Source organism: Amborella trichopoda, chromosome 6 (assembly GCF_054954075.1).
Source record: "Amborella trichopoda isolate Santa Cruz 75 chromosome 6, AtrichopodaSantaCruz75HAP2 v2.0, whole genome shotgun sequence".
In the NCBI taxonomy this organism is placed as follows: Eukaryota; Viridiplantae; Streptophyta; class Magnoliopsida; order Amborellales; family Amborellaceae; genus Amborella; species Amborella trichopoda.
Window position 1 is genome coordinate 39,685,756 of NC_142341.1, and position 24,450 is coordinate 39,710,205.

Genomic DNA, 24,450 nt, shown 5'->3' on the forward strand with positions numbered 1-24,450 from the left:
ACCATTTTATGGTTTTTGGAACTATCATATTAGATTTTTCTATATTTGTTTGGAACAGAATTGTTTGATCTTTTTGATCAAGTTTTAAGATATTGGGACTTAATGTATTCATGACCTTATAGTATATTCTATAGACTATAGCAAGATTTTGTGAACCATGGACCATATTGAATCCATGTGTTTTGAGATTTATTGTCAATATATCTAAGATATTTGGGTCGGTTAAAGAAACAGAAAAATTAGGAAAACAGTTAAAATAGAATGGACTGTTACAGAGGCTGGATTCAACCATGCCTAGTAGAGAGTCAGTGAATATATTGTGTCTTGTATCTCTTAGGCATACAAGCACAGAAGTGTTCAACCCTAGTCGGGTCAAAGGTTTTACGGCTATTTGAATGAGGCCAATGTGTAAATATTTGTAATTATTTTCTTTATGTTTTTCTATTATTTTTTTAGAGAGTAGGTGAAAGTCTTCTTGATGTTGTGTTACTGATAGACTTTCTTCTACAGTCTTGATGGCATAACCCATCTTGAGTTTAAATGATCCTTTATTATAGACATCATGAATTGGTACCTTAGGAATATTCCAATTTTGAATATTTTCCTCAATATCATTTATAATAATTTGTTCTTTATTTTTAACTCTCAGTTTTGAAGATGAAGATACAGTTTTACTAGTAAGATTCTTTATGAGATTTGCCATCCGTAGGTTGCGGATAATGACAATCTGGACATTCAGTGGCCTTAGCTTTTTTCTCTAAGCGGCTCTCCTGGCCTTGGCGGTACTTTTCGCATCGGCGTTCACTTGTCTCTTGTCTTAACTCTCGGACCAACTTTCTTGGTGGTCAATCTCACTTGGTTTCTTATAGAAAATGTATTTTCCTCTTTAACCTATGGAGTGAAAAGAACAGTTTTACAAATTCTTCAGTTGTAACTGTTTGCACAGTTCCACTGTGGAATAGTTCTACTGTTGTAATTTGTTTGTGACAGTGTATCACTGTATGGCTCTGATACCACTTTGCGCCAGGATCTACAGCACTGTCAGTGTTTTGGTTTGACGAAGTTTTATTTATTGGTTTTTATGTTTCAGGTTTTCAAGTTTATTTGGAAGCGGTTTTCAAGAAATTATAACAGGTATGTGAACAGCAAGCTGTTGTAAGTTATTAAGGATTGTAAAATTCTATAATAATTTAAACAGAATAATATGATTCCGATGAAGGGAATTATTGAGATATCAAGTACTATCCACTGGGCGTAACTAGTGTTACCTATCTTAATATTGAATAAAATTTTAAACTGCATAACAGGCAGTCATACATTCACACTAATCAGGCAGATATAGAAAATTACACTAGCATCTTTATTAATATTCACACCTTCTTACAAGATGAAAACAGAGAAAGTAATACAGAAAAGAGAAAGAAAGATAACAGGGAAATAAGAGTTTGAGAAGAGAAATAAAGATATTACATGAGAATCAGAAAAATAAAACAGAGAGGGATAAAGCAGAGCGGAAGAAGACAGAGGGAAATTTAGAGTAAGAGACTTACTGAGTACATAAACAGTAACTGGAAAATAGTTTCCAGGGATGAGGGCAGTACGAAGGTAAATCTTTGATATTACAATCACACATAAGTAAGAGTAGGGTAAGAGAGAACCTGGTCTAGCTATGAGGGCGAAGATAGCTTCAGATAAGAACGGTATGAACTGTTGCAGAGGTTCGATTGTGAGAACATTGGTTGTTGAGGTTCAAGGTTCAGAGGTCTGGTTCAGGGTTCAGAGGTCTGTAACGGTTCAGATGTTTGTAACGGTCCAGAGGACTGAGAGGTTTGAAGGTAATGGTTCAAAAGGTAAGGTAACAGGGTTAGGTTGCTGAAGCTTAGGTGTAAAGATTCAGTAAAGGCTGCTGAGGCTTTAAGGTTGAGGAAGAGGTTCCAGGAGGCTCAGAGGTTGTCGAGGACTCCGAGGTTTCAGGAGGCTTAGGCTTGAAGATAAGAGAAGAGGTGAGAGGTTAGGCCCTATCTCTCGGATGAGGAGGGGCTTCCTTCTTATAAGGCTCGAAGGGAATCTTTTGGGCTCAGATGGAACAGCTGGCAACGCCTAGTGGGCGAGAGAGGACAAAAGAGAGAGAGAGTGTCGGCAGAATGCGACAAAGGAGAGAGGACAGATTGTCGGCAGGATGCGACAAAGGAGAGAGGACAGAGTGTCGGCAGGATGCGACAGAAGAGAGAGAGGACAAAATGTCGGCAGAAGGCGACAGAGAAGAGAGAGGTGCTAGTGGACAAAACTACGAGCATAGGGGGATGCTCTTTGTACAAAAGGACAAAAAACAAAAAAGTAAAAGCATCTATGCACAGTGGCTCTTTTGGCCTTATTACAATTGGAGTACAGTGTTTGGTGGGACCCTTGTTTGTCCCATATGATGTCTTGCTATTGTCGCTTATTGTTTCTGGATGGTGATGTCATGGATGATGAATTCATGGTCTTTGGCTGAATTCTTCGGGATCATCCTCTTCCGGATCTGTTTCTTCTGGATCTGTTTCTTCTGGATCCTTCTGGCTGAGTTGGAGGTACCTATTGGTATGCAGTGGAGAAGACTGAACTGTTTCTTCGGAAGATGTAGGTTTTCTTCCTGCTTCTGCAAAGATTTCTTTCATTTGTTTCTCCAGTTCTTCCTTAGAGGCATGTGGGTTGGTTTGAAGCATATTTCGAAGGTAGGTTGGAAAGTCAAAAGAAGTGTTTGGAGTATTTGGGTTTTCCTGGTATATAGGTGCTTTAGGTGGTATCCTTTTTGGAGTGGCTTTGGTGAGATCCATTTGAAAGATATCCCACCATTTTACAGAGATGGTTTTTCCCAAACGAGGGATGTATGTATAATCATTGGAAGTATTGGGTGATATGGTATAATCCCATTTCATAAACCAAGGGATTTGATACAAGGCCATAAAGTAAAGGTGAGTGTCAACTGAATTATTGATATTATTGTATTGTATAAATTGCTCCTGCAACTCCTTAAAAGCAGGAGGTAAAATCATAGCAGTTGATCCCCACACGAAATACCAGTTTTGAAACCAAGTGGGGAACCGTTCAAAAATTGGTAGCCGGAACTGTAAATACCAGCTATGAGTATTGTTAGGATTTTGATAATAGAAAAATTTGTGCCAAGCTTCGATGTACTCAGCATATTTGAAATACTTATAAGAAAATTCAGGATTTTGTAATTTCTTTCCTTGTGCGGGATTAGAACCCCACTCAGTATAAGAAAGAAGTTTCTTTATCTGTACTTTTGAATAATCTATGATTCGGGTATTTTGTTGGAAATAGTGGACAACAGAGATGGACCCTGTTTCCATTAGAATGGCTTCATAATACTCTCGGGTCTTAACCCCATTGATAGGATTAAGATGATTTAGTAGGTATAATGGTGCAAGCTTGCTTGGATCCATGTGAACCTGATGTTCATCAATGGTAATGTCCATTAGAAAGGCTCTTTCAATGTATTCTGATCTTGGAGTGTTGGTAGGAAGAGTGGATTTTGACTGGGCTGGTGAAAATGAAGGAATTGAAGTTCGTGATTCTGGGTATGTAATTTGATGAACTGGGGATAGAGATGGTGAACGAATATTCAGGGGTGAAGGTTCCCCTTCATATGGAACTAAAGAATGCATGGGTTGTTTTTCCCGGCGAGTATTGCCTCGGGAGCCCATATTTAAGGATGAAAGATCCTTATCAGATAGGTTATCTTGGAATAATTGAAGTGCAAGTGAAAGTGGTGATTCGTCTTCGTTGGCGTCAGTGTTGCCCCCCCTGCAAAAATTCACGGGTTAGAAAATCGGGTAAAGAATTAGAAGACCCGGGAAGATGTTCAATAGAGAAGTCGAAGGCAGAGAGAATAGCCTGGGAAAGTATGGGGTTAGCCCGCTCGCGCACCTTGTGGGTTACGCCCAACGGTTATGATGAAGAGATAAAAAAGCGACGGGCAGGATCGTATCCAAAGTCAACATTTTTCCAAAAAAAAGAGCACCTTTTTTAAAAAATGCCGACTAACAAGACGCTGTACTGACGCGTCTGTAGCATTTACAACACTCTGGGAAGCACTCTCTCTCTCTCTCTCCTGGGTCGTTCTTCCTTCTTCCCAAACAAACCAGACACACTATCTCTCTCTCTCTCTCTCTCTCTCTCTCTCTCTCTCTCTCTCTCTCTCTCTTTGCCTCTCGCTCTCGCAAAAAGGGAAAAGCCCTCTCATGGAAACGAAAACCTCTCACATAAATAAGTGAAAAGCTCATTGCTTTCTCAAAAAACCTCTTGCTGTCTGAGGGAAACCTCTCGCCTTCTCAGGGAAAAGCTCGCTGCTCTCTCAGAAAAGCTCGCTGAGATCTGTAAAGGTATTCTTTGTCCCTGTATTTGTCTAAGATTTGTAGAATGTTGTAAAATCCCCATTGCTCCAATGGAGCTCTAACCAACAATAGAGCCGTAATTTTCCCACCTCTTCCTCGTCTCTCTGAACATGGGCACCTCTGAAACAGAGGATTGTGAGCAATCATCTCACTATGAAAGATTTTTCTCATTGTTTATTTTAGTGTGCAATCACCTCTGATTTTTCTCAGAATGGGTTATTTTAGCGTGCTGTAGGTTTTTGTTCAATAATAGGTTTTTGCTTAAGAATAGGATTTTGCTCAAAATATTTATTTGTTAATTTATATTTATGCTGATATTTGCTCAAGAATAGGATTTTAAAAAATGCGCTATTTTTTTTGGAAAAAAGTCAACCTCTTTGGATATGATCCTACCCGTCGTTTTTTATCTCTTCATCATAACCGTTGGGCATAACGAACGGGGTGTGCGGGCGGGCTAACCCCATACTTTCCCTATATATATATATATATATATATATATATATATGGAAACGTCTTCCCAACGCTCATAGGCGAAATGAACAGTGATTGTGCCTACCCTCATCACCATCCAAAAGTCATCGCACGGTCACGATTGTCCTGTAGTGTTTCATTTTTTATTTTTTTTATATAAATCGGAATGTCTTGAAATTTGGAGTGTATGTACATCTTAGTTATCCGCACTTACTAAAAATATAAAAAACATATTTCGTAAAAAATAAATTTACCAAAATACCTTCAAAACTTTTCAAGGGTATTTTGGTTAATTATATTCATGTAAAATATTTTTTTGATATTTTTCAAAGATTTGTCTATTTTTTATGAATACACTTTCCAAATTTCAAACCATTTCGATTTGTATAAACAAAATGAAAAATAAAACACTATCAGATATCCATGATTGTCAGATAGGCCCAGATTCGATCTGGGTTGTTCGGCTTGTACTGTGGCGATACGTTAATCGGTGCACCGTAGCATCCTCCTATATATATATATATGTATATATGTATATATGTATATATATATTAGGGTGCTTACACTATGGAATAATTTATCATTGTACTCAACAAATTTTGGACATTTCTTTACCTTTTTTTGTACATATTGTATTTTTTTAATTAGAAGAAGTCTACATGGGGTGTGACATCACCCATATGGAGCACATTAGTGGCATTTACAAAACAAGGGTATATACGTGTCGAAAAATACTTTTATTAAAAAAGAGCTCTATATATAAAACAATGGTATACAAGTGTCCAAATTTTGTTGAGTATAATGATAAATTACTTCATAATGAAGCACCCTAAAATAACTCCATATTGTAAGTACCCTAAAATGACTCCATAGTGTAAGCACCCTAAAACTTCTCTCTCTCTCTCTCTTTCTATATATATATATATATATATATATATATATAAATATATGGGTTTGTCTAGAGTTAACAACCTCTTAAAATACAAAGGTTCAAGTTAGAAGGGGTTGTGATAGGTGTATTTATCAAAACAATCATTATTTTTTATTAAAAAATTATTTAAATAGGTAACTTTACCATTAAGTAAGGGAAAATTTGAAATTTTCACAAAAGTACAATGGCATTTTGGAAGTTAATGTCCTGGAACTTTATTTGTAGAGTGTCCTTGTCCTTTAGTTAAAATTTCAATTTTACCCCTTATGGATATGACAAAAGTACCTTTTGTCTTGTAGTAATATTTACAAAATTAACCCATAAAAATAACTTTTTTAAAAAAATAAACTACAAAATTAATAAATCCGCCCATCACAACTCTCTCTATCTTGAACCTTTATAATTGGGTTGTGAAGTTTAGAATATCCCTCTATATATATATATATATGGAGATAGAGAGAGAGAGAGAGAGAGAAGAGGCGGGAGGATCACATACTAATGGATTATGCTGGGATTGATTGCTTACACGAAACTGAGTAACCGAAGGGTTTTAAAAAAGGAAAATGGTTTGATAGGACTGCAGCCCTATCAAAACAAGTAAAGCCTTACCTTGTAACTCATTGAATATTGCAATTCAAGTATCGGAAATCTTTTACATCGATCCTCTCAGCTTGAACATTATAGTTGTGAAAAAAAATTAGGTTTTGTCTTTAAGTGATATTTACACAAATACCCTTACTTGATGAACGAGATATCATAAAAAGTAAAAAAAAAAAAATTTTAAAAAAATACACCTCATATTTAGTAAATCCATCCATCACAACTCACTCTAACTTCACCATTTGTAATTTGAAGTATTGTGAATTATAGATTATCCCATAAATGAAAGAGTAATTTACATACAGGCACGAAAACAAAAAAATTGAAACCAGTCCAATGTTGCTAATATCGGACTAAATGACAAAAATAACAAAATAAAAGAGCCAAGTGAGGACCGAACTTGCATGTAATTTTCAGGTAAATAAAGGCTCATTTTGTATTTTTTCAGATTTGTTTTCATGGTCATACGTAAATTATTCTAAATGAAATCCATAATTTTTCCTTATGCATGAATACAAATGTTAGGACTTAGGAGAAGGGATTCACATATCTCAAAGGATGACCAACCTAAAGATCAGAATAGTTTCTCAAATAATTGCTTGTGAATTTTAAACACAAAGTAGCTCTTCATGTGGAAGGTGGCACTTCTTGTTGCAATTGCTATGAATTTTTAATAAAGGATTACACATTTTATCATATTCGTCATTGCACTAGTTTTATGTAAAAAAATAATTTTATGATTTCCCTGGTCTAATGTTACTTCTCATTTACTTGATTTGTCATTGATGATTTCATTGAGAAGAAGTTGCCTAGCTTGCATTCTGATTTTTTTGTTCTAACAGGTATATAACTGTGGGGAATCAACTTAATAAAAGGCATTTGTATTACTATTTTGCTACTTCAGAGCGAGATCCTGAGAATGATCCAGTTGCAATCTGGCTTAATGGTGGTCCTGGTTGTTCTGGACTCAATGCAGTTGTGTACTTATTGGGTTGGTAGCAAAATACTCTTTTTTGTTAGTTAGTAATTGTTCATTAGCTTACAATAAATATAATTTTTGATGTTTTTCCAATGATTTGTGGATTTTTCTAATTATTTGCCTTATTTTTCTATTCTTTTTTTCTTTTTTTAAAATTTTCTGAATTGTTTCAATTTATTTATCGATTTTTTCCATATTCCATTCTTTATATACTTTTTTCATCATACTTACAATAAAAGGATTGTATAATACAAGACCATTTATTTTTGTTACAAGGAGGTCATAATTACTCCTAACTATTAGATATCAAATTGGATGGCGTGGGGTGTGTCCCGAAGTTGAGGAATTATGTTTTGAACTTTGAGTTTAGTCAATGATAAGGATATCAGAAGTGAAAGAAGCTTAAGGAAATGCATTAGGACCAGATGGTATCTCGATAGAGGTTTAGAAGTACATGGGGAGGTTGGTATTGATTGGCTGACCAAGCTATTCAACAAGGTGGTGAGAACAAAGAAAATGTTTGACGAATGGAGGAAAAATACCGAATTGTTCAGGTACCTATTTACAAGAACAAAGGAGACATATAAAATTGTGCGAAATATCGAGGAATTAAACTTATGAGCCACACTATGAAGCTCTGGCAGAGAGTGATTGAGCAACGCCTAAGATATGAAACTAGCGTCAGGGAGGTGAACAACTGAGGCTATTTTCCTACTTAGGCAGCTGATTGAGAAGTTTAGGGCAAAGGCTAAAGGTCTCCACATGGTCTTTATTGATCTAGAGAAAGCTTATGATAAAGTACCTCGATATTTTGATTTGGTGGTTGTTAAAAAATATAGGAGTCTCTAGATACTACATCGATTTAGTGAGAGATATGTATGATACTGGGCTAACTAGTGTACGAACAACTAGTGGAGAGATGTGCGAGTTTTCAGTGACAATAGGTCTACATTAGTGGTCAACAATGAGTAAATAACTCTGTCTTAGTTATGGACGGCTTAACTAGGCACCCACAAGATGAGGTACCGTGGTGCATGTTGTTCACAACTGACATAGTTTTGTTCGATGAGATTCGAAACAACGTCAATACAAAGTTACAACTTTGGATGGATGTTTTAGAATCTAAAGGTTTAAAAATTAACCGGACTAAGACAGAGTAAATAGAATGCAATTTTAGTAATAATAGGAGTAGAGACAAGGAAGTTGTTAAGATTGACAACCATGAATTGCCGAAAATAGTATATTTTCGATATCTTGGGTTGATAATCCAGGAAAATGAAGAGATTGAGGAAGATGACACACATAGAATTAGAGCTTGGTGAGAAAAGTGGAGATGTGTAACCTGAATTTTATGTGATTGCTGCATACCAATGAAGCTGAGAAGCAAGTTCTATAGGACAGCTATAAGACCAACTTAGCTCTATGAGCTGGAATGTCGGGTAGTCAAAACATAATTTACCCATAGAATGAGTGTAGTGGAGATGAGGATGTTGAGATGGATGGGTGGCAAGATAAGAAGGGATAGAGTTCGAAATGAATATATTATAAAAATTTTAGGTATGACACCAATAGATGATAAGATGAGAGATAGTAGAGTTAGGTGGGCTGGTCATGTGCAGTGCAGATCCAGTATAACACCTATTAGGAGATGCGAGTTAGTTCAATTGGAACGTTAAGAAAAAGGAAAGGGATAGGCCCAAAAGAATATGGTTGGAAGTAGTGAGAAAAGATATGATGACTTACGATCTCACTAAGGGCATGATCCTTAATAGAGCAGAATGACAAACCAGGATTCATGTAACCAACCGTGATTAGTTGGGAAAAGGCTTTGACGACGACGACAATGATGATAAAAGTTGCAAAGGCATTGGGATATGTAATTAAGACATTCTATCAAAAAGCAACAGCCTTGGAAAATGTTTCTTATCAGTGTTCTAAAAATCAGATTGGTGTGGTGAATCCTTCACCACCGATTCTGCTCAAATCAGCAAAACTGGTGATCCAACCAAATTAAAAAAAAGAAAAAAAGAGAATGGAAATTATAATATGTGATGAAGTTCTTCTTTCCCTTAATTTTTATGTTTAAAATAAAATATTTATATAAGTTTCTCAATTTAAAAATAAGTTGGCAACCTCACCGGAAGGTTCAAGCGCTATAACCATCATCACTTTAATGGGCTTTGTTTATAGTGTTTATAGCTCTAATTACCAAAACCCACGTCTCGGTTTTATTAGGGTACTCCTATATATACAATATTTATTTAATGTACTCGACATTATTGGGACACTCAATATCATTGCTTTGTAATGTAAAATGTTTTTGAAACCGGGTGTTTATCATCATTTAGAGTAGTAGAATAGATATTTCTTTAAGAAATTGGTTGCACTCTATGAGCTGTTTAAAAGCAATTAATATTCTATATGGGTGATGTCACACTTCATGGGGATGATGTCATTGGCTACTATAATTAATAAATATTTTTCTTTTCATAAAGAACTTCTACTTTACCTGTGATTAATTACCTAAAATACCTCTAGACAAAAAAACTACTCCATTGTGAAGTGAGTATCAAGTGTCTAAAAATGTTGAGTGCATTAAAGAAATATTCTATGTATAGGAGTACCCTAACAAAACCTTGTTTGCAACTTGAAACCAATTTTTTTTTTTTATATCCATACATCTTGATGTTGAGATGATCAATTAGATAGTTCTCCAATGTCAAAATAGCTTTCTCAAATGGATTTTTTAGTGTATATTGTTGATTATACTAGAAAGCAATAGCATTAATCTGCTTTGGAGGAATCATCTTCTGGGGAACCATTTGGATTTTTTGGCCGATTTGGAGGATGTCTTCGGCCTCTTGGGCTGGATCAATATATACACTATAGTATAAACAAGGGTTTAATATATATACAAAAGTGCTCAAGAATCCATTGGAAAATGTTGTTTGACATTGGAAAACCATTTAATAGATCATCTTGATATCTAAATGTATGGATATGGAAAAAGAAAAAGACTCCAAGTCTGAAAAATAGTACATCTTGCAACACATTATCTAGACTGTCTATTTTCAAGACTTTCATGCTTTTATATATCTACTTGAATCAAACTAATTTTGGAGTTCAAAATTTTATAATTAGAAATGCAAATAGATTTTAGGGCCATCGTAAAAATTTATAACAAGTTTGGAGCTACGCCTTAATTTGATTATTTAATGTTACACTTCTTGTTAAACCCCTTGTATACGAGACCTGTAGACATAAAACAGTAGATGAAGCTTAATGCCACCAATGGGTAAGGGTGCTAACTAGCCTCCTTCGACCCCGAAAAGGTGGAAGGTAGGCTTAGGCCAGCCTAAACCCAAAAATTTAGTTTTAGGATTGGCTTGAATTCATGATGACAAGGCCTGAGCCGGTTTGAGAGCGAATAAATGGCAGGTCTAGGGTGAGCCTTATTTAGGTATAAGAAAGTTTTCTAATATATGTTATATATAAGGAAAAGGTTTGTATAAAGTTGAGGCCCTAAACAATCAAACTAAGGCACAACTCAAAAATTCACCAGAAGAAGTTGTTCCGATGCGGAAAGACCTCAGATCCGATCATCTTGATCTCCAAATACATGGACGTAAAAAAAACAAAAAAGAAGGATTTCAAGTTTTGGAAATGGTACCTCATATAATATGCATTATCTAGAGCATCAGTTTTCAAGATTTTCAACTGTTCATAGATTTGCTTGCTCTACATTGCTTTTGAAGCTTTAAATTTTATAATTAGAGATGATAATAAATTTTCACGCAATTACAAAGATTTTTTATACTGAAACAACATTTGCGTGTTCGATTCTATGGCTGCCAAAACATTGTTTAGAAACAAACAGCGAAAATGGATGGAAGCTTGCTGCACTTTCTTTGCTTGTTGATGGAAAATAAGGGGGAGTAATATTGAAACTTGTGAGGGAGAATATCAAACGGTGAATAATATGCCACTATTGTTCTTTGAGTATTTTTTTTCTGGTTAAGAGTATTTCTTTTAGTATTTTATTTCTGGGTAAGAGTATTAAAGGGGATGCTTAACTGGATTCCTTGTTGAAAATTCAACCACTTCAGCTTTACTTCACTAATTGGGGTTCAATTGAGTTACAAAAACTTTAAGCTTTTATCAATGGTGGCTGAGCCAGCATGACTCATATGTTGGTGCATGTGCTCGCGAGGGCTCCCGACCTATTTTCATGGCAGGAATCCCATGGAAATATTTTTTTTCCTCATGTTTAAAACCTTTTTTGCAAATATAATATATATATATATATATATAAAAATAAATAATTAGTTTTTAAATAGTTTTCAAACAGAAATGTTGGACCAAGAAAGGAACATTGGTCTTCCTCCTCTTTCCTATTATATATGTAAGGGAGGTTAGAGAACATGAAAAAACAAAGAAAAAACCATCCAGCTTTGATACTTTTCTATATCCTATTATATATATAAGGGAGGTTAGAGAACATGTCAAAACAAAGAAAAAACCATATAGCTTTGGTATTTTTCTATATATAAGGTGTTGGGCTCACCCAGTTGAGCCCTCTCGCACGAATGCCGATATGCACAGCGGGACCCGGATATGGGACATAAAATATACCAAAATGATGTGTGTGAGTGGGAAACATGCAATAAAGCTATTTTCACGCTACATTCACGGGAAAAAGAGACAAATTCACAATTAAAATAAAGGTTACAATATTCTTTCAAGAAACAAACTTTTTTGGACACCTTGATTTCTTCTAGAGGGTTTTTTTCTCTCTAGGTTTTCCCTCTCTGAGGTTCTTCTCTATCTCAGAGGCTTTTTTTTTTTTTAGAGGTTTTCTCTCTCTAAAAGAAAATATTCTCTTTTTCTCTCTAGAGACTTCTCTCTCTTCTTCTTCTCTCTCTAAGAAGAAAGATTACTCTCACTCTCTTCTTATTCTCTCTAAGAGAAGTCTTTTTGTGGATTACTTTCTCTGTTTCTTATTTTCTCTCTAACAAGCTTCTCTCTTTAAAAAGAAAGGTTATTTTCTCTTTCTTCTTATTCTCTCTAAGAGAGAGAAGAAGAACGGTTACTTTCTCTCTCTTCATATTCACTTTAAGAGAAGTCTTTTTTGGGGTAACTTTAAGGGTTACTTTCTCTCTCTTCTTATTCTCTCTAAGGGAGAGAAAAAGAAGGGTTATTTTCTCTCTCTTCTTATTCTCTCTAAGAGAAGTCTTTTTGTGAGTAACTTTCTCTCTTTTCTTATTTCTCTAAGAGAAGGCTTTACGTTTTCTTAATGCAGCAAGAAGAGGTTTTGGTTAAAAACACCCACCCATAGAGTGCTCCCAACCACCAATATGAGGTTTTTATAATGTTCTAGGTGGAATTTTTGACAACTTTATTTGACCTTTTATCTTCTCATGTGGTCCCTCATGTAGGGACCACATGAAGATACTCTTTTAAAAAGCGCACAACTTCTTCACGTGAGGTTATCTCTTGCTAATAACTTTATGACTTAGCATCAAGTCATTTAATATTGTTAAAATCATATACCCAATTATTGGGATATTTTCATTGGTGACCATCGATAGGACACCCAACATCGAGGGCAGAAAAAACACGGTGAAAATTACATAGGTTTGGTGCATTTAGAAAGCTGCGTCTCTCTCTTGTGAAAAATACTGCCATGGGATTCCTCCCATGAAAATAGGTAGGGAGCGTAAGGCCCTCATGGGCAAACGCACCAAGATCATTTCTGATAAGTTGTTGCTTTGAGTCATCTATTAAAAGAGTACATGAATATGATCAATTCAATCAATAACATGGATGAAGATGAGCTAGAAACATGTTTACTTTTGTTCAAACAATGAATTACACTAGTCAATGTAAACCAAACAATGCTCATCTCAACTATGGAAACCTCTTAAAACTGAATTTTGCAATACATATTATCAGAACATTTTGTTTTGATTAAACAGATTATCAATGCCTATGCATATTGCTGTTCCAAATAACCAGAAAACTTAGTTTTGTGTCAAATCCTTTATTTTTTTACTTCGTTTTTCTCTGGTTCAATTCTATGATAATAAGAGTAAATAAATTTCAAAGCACTTACATGATGCTATAGAGATTAGAGAGGCATGTAACAATACCTGCCGATGTGAATCGATCTGAAAAAGAGCATAACTCCCTACTATAGGATATCTCCTAGCTTTAAAGTGTTTGGATAACTGCACTCATCGTCATCTGAACTGAAAATACCACATTAACAAATGAGAAAATGCCAATGAATCACATTTTCCAGCCAACCAAAATTGACTTGACTATGAAATGAAAAAGTATGTAGTATTGACTTTAGTACACTTACACATTGATTGAACTAGTGTCAAAAGTAAATGGAATTTGAACTGCTGTTGTTCTTAAGACTGTTACTTACCTGAAGGCTAATATTTGCTGCATTTAAATTCTCTTCAAACGGCATTATGAAGAAAGATACTCTTCAAACTGCAGAAGCCACTGGATATGTTTCTAGTTCCTGATTCCATCTGATTGCAGGCCCTTTCAAGGTTGATGACAATGAAGATTACCTTATAAATGGGGCAAGGGTCAAGCTGAATCCATATTCTTGGAGTAAGGTAGCACTTAATTGAATGGTTTCTATGTGCATTACTTACGGTTTAATCATCGCAATTTATTATCTATTCGTCTAAGGAAGACTTTGCGAATCAACATGTAGAATGTGAATACTTAATAACAAGAGACATTATTTCAGTCTCTTTGATTTGAATATCAAGTTGGTGTTGATTGAGTTAATGTGCTATAAACATGCTTGCACATTTGATCAAATATAAGGAATCATTTCCTATGGTACGTAATCATAATAGGCATGTCTGTATTTGAACATTACTTGTTTGCATCTTAATTAGTAGGTATTCTTTAGGTTATATCTCTCATAATTAACTATTTGGACCAGTATGCAAAGAAGATCTTTGTAAATTGCTTCCTGGTTATACCTCATTACCACAAAGCCTCATAGGATGTAGGCATTTTCAATTTTTAATTCAAAATTTACCATGCCCTTAAAATTTTCTTTTTGGCGATAATTAATTGCAGTTTCAATTGATTCATAAATATAGTTTGATTGTTATCCCTCTTGGTTTGGGTTTCTATGGGTTCCTTCAATTGGTTAACCATATGCACAAGGAACTGCCGGAGTGGGTCTTGGCCTCCATCTTTAAATTTTGTTATGATTGGGTGTTTTTTTCAGGAGAAATCTTTGAATATTTTGTTTTGAGATTCAGATACTTTGACACATAAAAAAATTCAAAATTGCTATCTTAAATCCACTTTGACGCTTGTTTATTGTTCTCTTTCAACTCTGTCATTATATATGGATCCCATATAGTCGTAATCTTGTGATCTTTTGCTACCATAACTAGTCTTCTTGAGTAATGGCTTGGCAATTGGGATCCCTTTTTATTGCTGTCAGCCCCACAAGCTTGACAAGATAAAGTAGTTTACACTCTTAATTATTATCTGTTGTCAATCCTCCTTATATGTTTTCTGAAAGGGTGAGATATCTTGAGCTATGTTGCTGGATCTATCACAATGCCTACAGAGCAAAAAGGCAGTAGCTCAATGGGATGTCAGAGAAAATAGGATTGCTTTATAGATGTTCAGTTCATTGGAAGTTAGCATTACTACGAATCTCATCTTGTTTCTGTGGCCAATGAAAGTACGATCACCTCAAAAAGGTTACTCTGTCAAATGAAGCCTCTTGTATCAATTGGAACCTGATATCATGGCAAAGAATCATGTAAATCCCATGAGCTAGGATTTTCAAAATGTCTTTTCTCTCATTTGAAATGATGTGTCCCTGATGTACTTTATGATTGCAACAAAATTAGAAGTGGCTGTTCTGAAATCCAGCGATTGCACAAGATTGTTTAAGTAATTTAATTATTAATGACATAGTTTGAGAATGTTTGGGTATCCATCCTGCTATTCTGATGTTCCCAGAGCTGTTATCACCGGAAGGGGTGTGGATCAGATATATTTATATGGCTTTACATTCTTTTATTTTATTGGTATTCTCTTAGCTCTGAAATGTATTATTTTAGAGATACCATTTACTTATTGTCGTTTTCCCTTGATGGATTGTTGTCCTTGTGACCCTTTATTTAATTTTCGTTGAGGGAATTTTATCATATTTCATGATTAATACTTTCTCTCTGTTGTAGGTATGGTTTGAAACTTTTCTCTCTGTTGCATGTACGGTTGAAACTTATTTTTTAGTTTAATTTATATTGGTGTCCAACATGATTTAACTGGATTGTTGTTCTTGTGACCCTTTCTTTAATGGTTCTTAAGGGAGATTTTATTGTAGTTCATGATTAGTTCTTTCATTCTCCAATACTGATATTGCCTCTCTCTGTCTCATCTATGATTGAAACTTAACTTTTTAGTTTAATTTACTTTGTAGGTGTCCAACATGATATATATTGATGCACCCGCTGGGACTGGATTCTCATATGCTGATAACACAGATGACTACATAGTTGATGACCCTGAGATCAATGCAGATATATATGAATTTATTTTAAAGGTCAGAAAGTATTAATATGTAAGTAACCCAAAGAGCTGTACATTAATTGTATCTGATGATGTTCTGATACAGTGGTTTCTTGAGTATCCTGAATTTCTGCCGAATCCATTTTATGTTATTGGAAGCTCATATGGTGGAATGCTTGTACCAGTAGTCTCACTACTAATAGATGAAGGTAGAATTGATTCTCCAATGTTATTTTCTTCAATTATCTGATAATTTTATTGTATTTTTTTATGTTCTAAAAATTTATGTACCCTTTAGTATACATTGTCATTTATCTTTCTGACCTTTCCCATTGTACATTGAATATATGCTTTGGTACGAACTACACTACTTTTGATTAATACATATTTACTTCATGTCTTTATTCAGGACTTGAGGCAGGAACTAAACCAAGGATAAACTTTAAGGTGATCAGCCGTTCATTTGGTTCTGCTAAGCTTTTCAAAGAAATTGGTGGTGTTTTCCTGATAACACAAAGACTTTGTATAATAAATGAGAAATCGTCACGTAAAGAATGGATTTGGTCATCATAGATGCCTAGAATAGCCAATTATCTGGGAACAATGACCATTGATCGGGTACAAGGTTGTAATATTTTCACAAGGTTGTGAATTGATAGGATGAATGCAGTCTTCCACATGTTGCTTTATTTGGTTATAATACATTTTCTTTTTTCCTATTATATCAGGGTTACTCAATAGGAAATGCATTTACAGACATCAGAATAGATAACAATGCCGAGATTCCATATGCCCATCGCATGGGACTCATTTCAGATGAACAATATAAGGCATTGAAAAAATCTTGCCATGGAAACTACTGGAATTCAAGCATCCCTGACTGTGAAAAGAACATGGAAGATTATATGAAAGTAAGCTGGTTTTTCTACTTTACTTTGTGAGGTCATCCATTCTGTTATTATGTTCTAAGCAGTCATTATTCCCACATTGATTGTGCAGACTGCGGGCGCGATCAATAAATACCACGTCCTTTGTCTCCCCTGCCACTTTGTGATGGGCATCACCACCACGACAAACCTCAACAACAAAATAACTCAGAGGAACTCTACATATGGGGAAATGGTGTATGAAACTGATTGTGGTGGTGCAGTTGCTGAACATGCACATGGGCGTCGTCGCCTCCCAGAAAGGCAACATCCTCCTGATAGTATCTATTGTTGTGTGAGTGCTTGTATATTTTTTGGGAGCAGGATTTTAGTCAAGATTCAAGAAATTGTGATCATATCAGATACATATTGTTGTGAGGTCCAGCCAATCATGATACGATGACCATCATGGGGTATTTGGTGAATATCAGGTCATATAGACTAAAGTTGTGCTTGTTTTAAATTTATCTACTTTTATAATATATTGATGTATTAAATATGAATCCATTATTTCTAAGAGATATTGAAGAATTCTCAGAAAATAAAAACTCTACGCCTAATTTTCCCGATTTATCGACCAATACCGCTAATTGATCGTAAGGGCTTCCCCCTTAAAGGATAGGTAATTATATCTTTTTCTTCAACATTGGCTTTGAATGTAACTTGGAATCAGTAAGTAGCTTTTTTATATGTTGACCTTTCATTCCCTTTCCAGTTAGTTGTCATGTATACCTGAACTAATTTAGGATGTCTAGTTCTGGTCTGATTCTTCATATTATTTCACTACATATCATGTGTAAAACTGTGAATTCCTTATCATAATGCTTTGGTTGCAGGATTACAATCACCGGCCTAGCATGCTTTTTAACTCGGAGTCAGGAAGGAGGGATATGCATGCACAACCGGTATTTTTGACTTCTTATAATTTTTCATTGTCATGGTAGTTTTGCTGGTGTTTCCATTGGTTTATATATTCTCATTTGCAGTTTGGTAGTCTTATGATTGCACTGCCTGCATGCAACCATTAAAACATCTTTTATTATTTGCCTAAATTCCCTAGCTTTTTCATTTCATATATACTTGATGAAGTTTAAAATTAGAATTCGTCTACATTAGGCTAGTACATTTTGCATGCATCTGATGAAATGTGAAAGAAAATGTAGGCAACAAAATATGAGTTGCTATAGCAGCTTTGTCCAAAAAAAAAGAAAAAGGAAAAAAAAAAAACAAACAAAAGAGTAGCTATAGCGGCATTCACATTCAAAACTCCTCCTGTTCCACTGTTTTATTATTCTTATCATATTAGAAGCAAGACTGTCTTTTATGTAAGTCACTTTGGTATGGATGGGGAGTATATCAAAGTGAAATCTCTTTGTTCGATGAAAGTTATGGTGTAATCAATATGGTGGAAGAATTCAGTGAACATTAGAGTTGGAAATGGAAATAAAAATGAATAAAAGCTCTATTTATTATTATGGTAAATCAGTGCATCAATATGTAAATCTGAGTTCTTATGTCGCTTCGATGTGTTGACCTACGAGACAAACCTTTGGCTTTTGTCTCGGTAGGTGTATTATTCTACATTTCCCCAGAAGGACATTAATTCATTTCTTTTTTCCTAACAAGCAGAAATGATTCTACAAATCAAGACCGGACTATTTCAATAGAAAGCTCTGACTTTTATTTGATACTCAAGATAATGAAAGATAAATTTATCAAGGTTGAAGCTTCAGATTGATCAATGAAGTATTTGGCATGGAAGATTTATATCATACAAATTTCTTGTCAGAGCTAGAATCATCTTAAATATCTTTGATAATCCTTTCCTTGAATTCTCTTCACTTTGTCAATTGTGTTTCTAATAGGTCCCCACACATCTAGAAACCATTCTTCCTCTTACAATTTCATAATTCACTGATTCAAATTCTTGTCTCCTTTCTTGGTGCAAAACCGATACTAAAAAGTATAGATCTGAGGGTAATTGTGCAACAACCTGGCTTCTTTGATCTCAATCAAGGGAATGAAGAGAAAACGTATTTTTGGTCCACAACTCTTACCAAACTCATGGTACTTGCAATACACAAGGATGACCTTCCAACTCAATGTATTCTCGGTACACAAGGATGGGAATTCTCTCTCTACACCAAGGAGGAGGAAGAAGATTTCATTATCAAATTATCAACAAAAGTAACTAGCGATTACAGCTATGTTAGTTTGCTGGAACCATAGTTAGCAAGTCTATATTTAAAACACGATTTTTTTAAAAAATCTCCGATTTTTTGAGATCTGTTAAGAACTCCGAGTTTTTCAAAAGATCTTCAAAAAATCACGTATTTTAATGGAAATCGATATAAATTTGTATTTTATCTTTTTTTAGAAAAATTCTTCCTTTATAACTTTGTTTCTTCATTAAATTAATATTATTGAATTTTGGTTTAAAGATAAATACATTAACAGTGGGAGTGTTAAAAATTTTGATATAACAAAAAATTTCATAAAACAATTTCACCATTGAGTTCCCAAAACAATCGTATATCTCAAAATAATATGTAGAATTAGAAGAAGAGTAACCCAATGGAATATATATATATATACACACACACACATATATATATATATATATATATATATATATATATATATATATATATATATATATATATATATATATATATATTTATTTTATTTTTTTCCCTTTTAACTCATAGCATATTTGTAAAGAGCAAGCGAAAGATTCAATGATACTAAAGACTTACGTAGCTAGGAATTCAATGCGAGATTCGAATTTGCTTAAGCATTTTGTTGTTTTTAAGCATAGAGTTGATTAATTACATGTTTTATTTTATATTTTTTATTTCATTGGCGTATACAACATAGCATTTTGGATGGACTACTATTTTATATATTTGGGTCGTTCCATGTTCTTTTAATTAACTACAATCATATATTGAGGGTGTTTTTTGTTTTTTTTCTTGAAAAATAGTCCCATACCTCAGTTCACAGTTCTTGTTATTTTCTAATTAGTTCTGTTTTTTAGTATTGTTGTTGTCGTTTCATTTTATGCTCCCAATAAATCTACGATATGCTTGGTGTTGTGACAACATAGCAAGCATTGTCGCTGGATTTATTTAAAGTTTCAACAAAAAATTGTCAAGTATTACTTAATGACGTAAGGATATAAAATTATTGTTTCATGGCTTTAATATATCTATACAGCTTTAAATCATAATCCTATATTGTGTCATCGTTATGTACCTGATTTTTTCACTATGTTTTTTGAAACAAATCTGAAATGTTCACGATTCCATAACCTATCTTTTTTTTTTTGGTGATCCATTTTTTTACTCAATTTTTTCTCCGACTTTTTGAAATAAAAATGATTTATTACCTATGTTTTGGTCTGCTGATATTTTATTATTCCCCCACTTGCTAACTATGGCTAGAACTAGAAAATAATCAAAACGCCCCTAACAAAGTGTGAAATTGACTAGATTACCGTTATGACTTATTTCCCATACTTGCATGCAACCTTCTTGCACCCAAGTTCCCGGGCATGAAGCTAAATTCCTATTCATTGAAACTACATAATTTTGACTTTCGGACTCATAAAAATTTTCATATAAGAAATTACTGTCTCTAGTGTCTACACCAAATTCCCTAGACCTTAGCAAATCCCAAAATGACCAACTAACAAAGAGAAAATGACAAACTCATCTTGGGGCTGAAAAGAAAGATACAATGACAAATACTTCCTGGCGATTAAAAAAAAAGACTATGAAAATGACAATCTAGTCTTGGTAACCAAACAGAACTTGAAAATGACAAACACGTCTCGGGAGCCAAAAACTCCTAGATGCGATTTGTATCATTCTCCCCGAGTTGGAGAAGGCTCAACTCCGTCGAGTTGCCATCACCATGATACTTGAATAGGTCTTTCACGTTGAAGACTGGGGAGATATTCTATCCTCTTGGCAGCTCTACTTCATAGGCATTGCCATTGATTTTCTTTTTGATTTTACAAGGGCTAATCTTCTTTGCTTTTAGCTTGCCATAGGTACCAACAGAAAATCGCTCTAGCCTGCGATACACCATAATAAGTTCTCCAATTTTGAACAACAGTAGCCATTGGTGTCGATTCACAGCATCTTGATACTTAGTGTAACTTTCTCCAACTTCTTTCGAACCTTTTCATGTAACTCCTTCACGTAGTCAGCCATGTTTGAAGCATCTTGATCAACTTGCTCACGCATCGGTAGAGATGTTAGATCATGAAAATTTAAAGGTAATAGCCCATAGACCACATTAAATGGAGCTTTCTTGGTTGGTTGATTTAGAGATTGATTTAGAGAATTATCATATGCAAACTCAACCTGTGGTAACACCAAGTCCCATACTTTCAAATTCTCTCCAACCAAGCTTCTTAACATATTCCTAACACTCCTATTAACCACCTCAGTCTGTGGGTAATATGCACTAGTAAACTGCAATTTGTTTTTCATTTTACCCCTCAAAGTTCTCCAAAAGTGGCTCAGGAACCTAGTGTCTCGGTGGAATGTGATGGTTTTAGGAAAACCATGCAAGTGTACGATCTCGTTGAAGCAGAGATTGGCTACCATAGTGCCATCACTGGTTTGTCTACACGGTAAGGTGTGCCATTTTTTAAAACCTATCCACTACCACCATAATTGAATCATGGCCTCTTGCTGTCCTTGGCAAACCCACTATGAAATCCGTTGATAAATCAACCCAGCCTATTTGGAACTGGCAATGGAGTGTATGATCCTGTGGCTTGAAAATGTCCCTTTGCCTCTTTACAGTTTATACACCGGTCGACAAATCTATACACATCTCTCTACATGGAAGGCTAAAAATACCTCTCCTTCATTAAGGAAAATGTCTAATCCCTTCCAAAATGTCCACCAAGACGACCGAAATGCAAATCAGCAATTAAATGCCCCCTCAAAGAGGTACTAGGGACACGTATATGGACACCATAGAACAAATAGCCATTGGATAAAAGCAATTGGTAATAAGAGTTACTGTTGCTTGTTCGGCACCTCTCTGTTATGTCCTTGAAGTATGGTTAATCTTAATAGGCTTCTCGCACTGCTTCTAAACCCACCACTTCAAGTGCTAATGTCCTCACCAAATGAACTTGCCGACTAAGAGCATAGACCAATTTTTTTTGCTCTCCTGATTGGTGACTTATAGTGAATGTATACTCTTGCAACTAAGCCATCCACTTAGCATGTCTTGCACTCAACTTCTTTTGGCTATTATTGTGCTTGAGTTCGTCATGGTCAGTGTAGAGAACAAACTCCCGATGAATCAAATAATGTCTCTAATGGTGAAGAGCTTGGATGACAGCATAGAACTCAATGTCATAAGTCGAATATCGTTGCTTCATGTCATTGAGTTTCTCTCTGAAAAATACATAGGTCTCTTCTCTTGACTCAATACAGCTCCATTTCCTACATGAGAGGCATCACACTCTACCTCAAATGCCTTATTGAAGTCAGGCAAGCAAGGACTGGTGCAGGTGTCATCCTCTCCTTAATCTCCTTAAAATCCTTTGTAGCTATGGGAGTCCACTTAAACACTCGGTGCTTGGTGCCATGATGGTACGGAAATTTCGAATGAACCGCCTATAGAATGTGACAGGTCCATTGAAACTTCGCACTTCAGTCACTGTTTCAGGTATTGGTCAATCAAGTATTGCCTTAGCCTTCTCGTAATCCATCTTAACACCATCCAAAGAAACCACAAAACCTATGAACACCAAACTGTTCATCATGAAACTGCACGTCTTAAGGTTAACGTACAATTTCTCAGCCCTCAAAATAGTGAGCTCTTGGCACAAATGATTAAAGTGTGCCTCTGAAGAAACCTTCTCGGGATATACCTTAACACCATCCGAAGAAACCACAAAATCCAAGAACACCAAATTCATCATGAAATTGCACTTCTTAAGGTTAACATGCAATTTCTCAGCCCTCAAAACAATAAGCTCTTGGCACAAATGATTAAAGTGTGCCTCTGGATCAGTATTATATATCAAGATATCATCAAAATACTCGACTACAAACTTGCGAATGAAATCTTGAAAGACTTGAGTAATCAAGTGCATGAAAGTGCTAGGTACATTGGACAATCCTACTGGCATGCCAAACCACTCATACAAGTCTTTGTTTTTCTTAAAGATTGTTTTTCAGTCATCCCTTTCTCGAATTTGAATTTGATGATACCCACTTCTCAAATCTATTTTCAAGAACACCGAAGAATTAGCCAATATGTCTAACATTTGTCAAGTCTCGGAATTGGAAACATGTACTTAATAGTAATCTTGTTTATGGCTCGACTATCAACACACATGCGTCATGACCCATCTTCCTTAGGTGTGAGCAGTGCCGAGATAACACATGGCCTCAAACTTGGTCGAATCAATCCGTTAGACAGCAATTCATTAACTTAGTGTTGTAACTCCTCATACTCCTTAGGACTCATTTAATGTGCTGGTAAATTTGGCACATTATATCCCAGAATAAGGTCAATACAATGCTATATACTCCTTATTGGCGGTAATCCATCTGGTAATTCTTTCGGCATAAAGTCAACAAATTCATCTATTAGACACTTAAAGGGTTTTGGGCGCCATAGAACATTGTCCTAACTTTTTTTTTTTGACCACCATGAAAACTTTGCCTACTTCTTCACTAGCTTCAATAAATTGAGAGCAAGGCCACACCCTCTTCCTTGATGGATTTAGGTGAAACTTCTTCTCGCAACAGCAATGAAACAATCTTTCATGCATCTTTCCAAAATGTATTAGTGTTACGCTCACCATTATAGAATGTCTTGCGATGATATTGTCATGGGCGACCAAGCAATATATGGCATGCATCCATTGGAGCAACATCACACCACACATCATCTTTATAAAAATTTTAAAAAATCAAAATAACAAGACAATGGGAATTAATGGGTACCTCAACTCCTCTTTTGAACTAAGCAATCTTGTAGGGTAGTGGGTGCTTTACCTCCTTTAGCTGCAACTTGTCTACGGCCTCCTCTGACACCATGTTCTCACAACTGGCACTATTGATGATTAGGTTGCACACTCCCCATCACAAGTACATCGGGTGCAAAATATATTTGATTTGAACTAACTATCATCTTGTGGGGCTTTAGGAAGAGAGAAAACCCTTCGGACCAGCAACATGTCTCCTTGGTTTGCAGGCACCTCCTCACCTTGTTTATCTTTACCAAACTCCTCATCATACAACGGCTCCCCAAAATCAGCAACTGCCACCTTTTCCTTTTCACTACTTTCCTCGGCTTCATCTAGATTAGCATGCCGTTGGGCAGCAGCCAATGGGCACTCTACTGCCCTATGACCCATTTTATTACCTTGAAAACACCATACACCACTTTACCTCAGTTTTTCGGGCTTTCAATTGAGTGTTGTATGGTGGTACAGCCCCCAATCGATTACCCGATGTCCTTTCCTGACTGGGCTAGCAACTCCCCAGGTTGGAGGCGTCACCCTTTTAGGTTGTGGCGTACCTACTCTAGGCCTCC

General features: G+C 35.4%; 1 protein-coding gene and 1 long non-coding RNA gene across 28 annotated transcripts in view; one reads left to right on the forward strand and one right to left on the reverse strand.

Annotated features, from left to right (window-relative positions):
- Positions 1 to 24,450, forward strand: part of LOC18430000 (serine carboxypeptidase 1) — a 48,195-nt gene that overhangs the window by 14,681 nt on the left and 9,064 nt on the right. For 5 of the 27 annotated variants that reach the window (XM_088870666.1, XM_088870669.1, XM_088870667.1 and 2 more), the window contains 9 exons: positions 1,091 to 1,134; positions 7,242 to 7,390; positions 13,931 to 14,010; positions 15,858 to 15,980; positions 16,053 to 16,155; positions 16,356 to 16,393; positions 16,675 to 16,857; positions 16,946 to 17,167; positions 17,709 to 17,777. In XM_088870666.1, coding sequence (XP_088726792.1) covers positions 1,091 to 1,134; positions 7,242 to 7,390; positions 13,931 to 14,010; positions 15,858 to 15,980; positions 16,053 to 16,155; positions 16,356 to 16,393; positions 16,675 to 16,857; positions 16,946 to 17,167; positions 17,709 to 17,777 — 1,011 coding nt within the window. Of the gene's footprint in view, positions 1 to 1,090; positions 1,135 to 7,241; positions 7,391 to 13,930; positions 14,011 to 15,857; positions 15,981 to 16,052; positions 16,156 to 16,355; positions 16,572 to 16,674; positions 16,858 to 16,945; positions 17,304 to 17,708; positions 17,778 to 24,450 lie in introns of all 27 variants that reach the window. The other 22 variants (XM_088870671.1, XM_088870674.1, XM_088870672.1 and 19 more) reach the window with 10 other exon arrangements.
- Positions 13,264 to 13,962, reverse strand: LOC148781751 (uncharacterized). Its single transcript, XR_016058478.1, has 2 exons — positions 13,812 to 13,962; positions 13,264 to 13,626 (listed from the first exon to the last, which is right to left on the reverse strand). It is a non-coding gene; the product is annotated as an uncharacterized LOC148781751 (long non-coding RNA).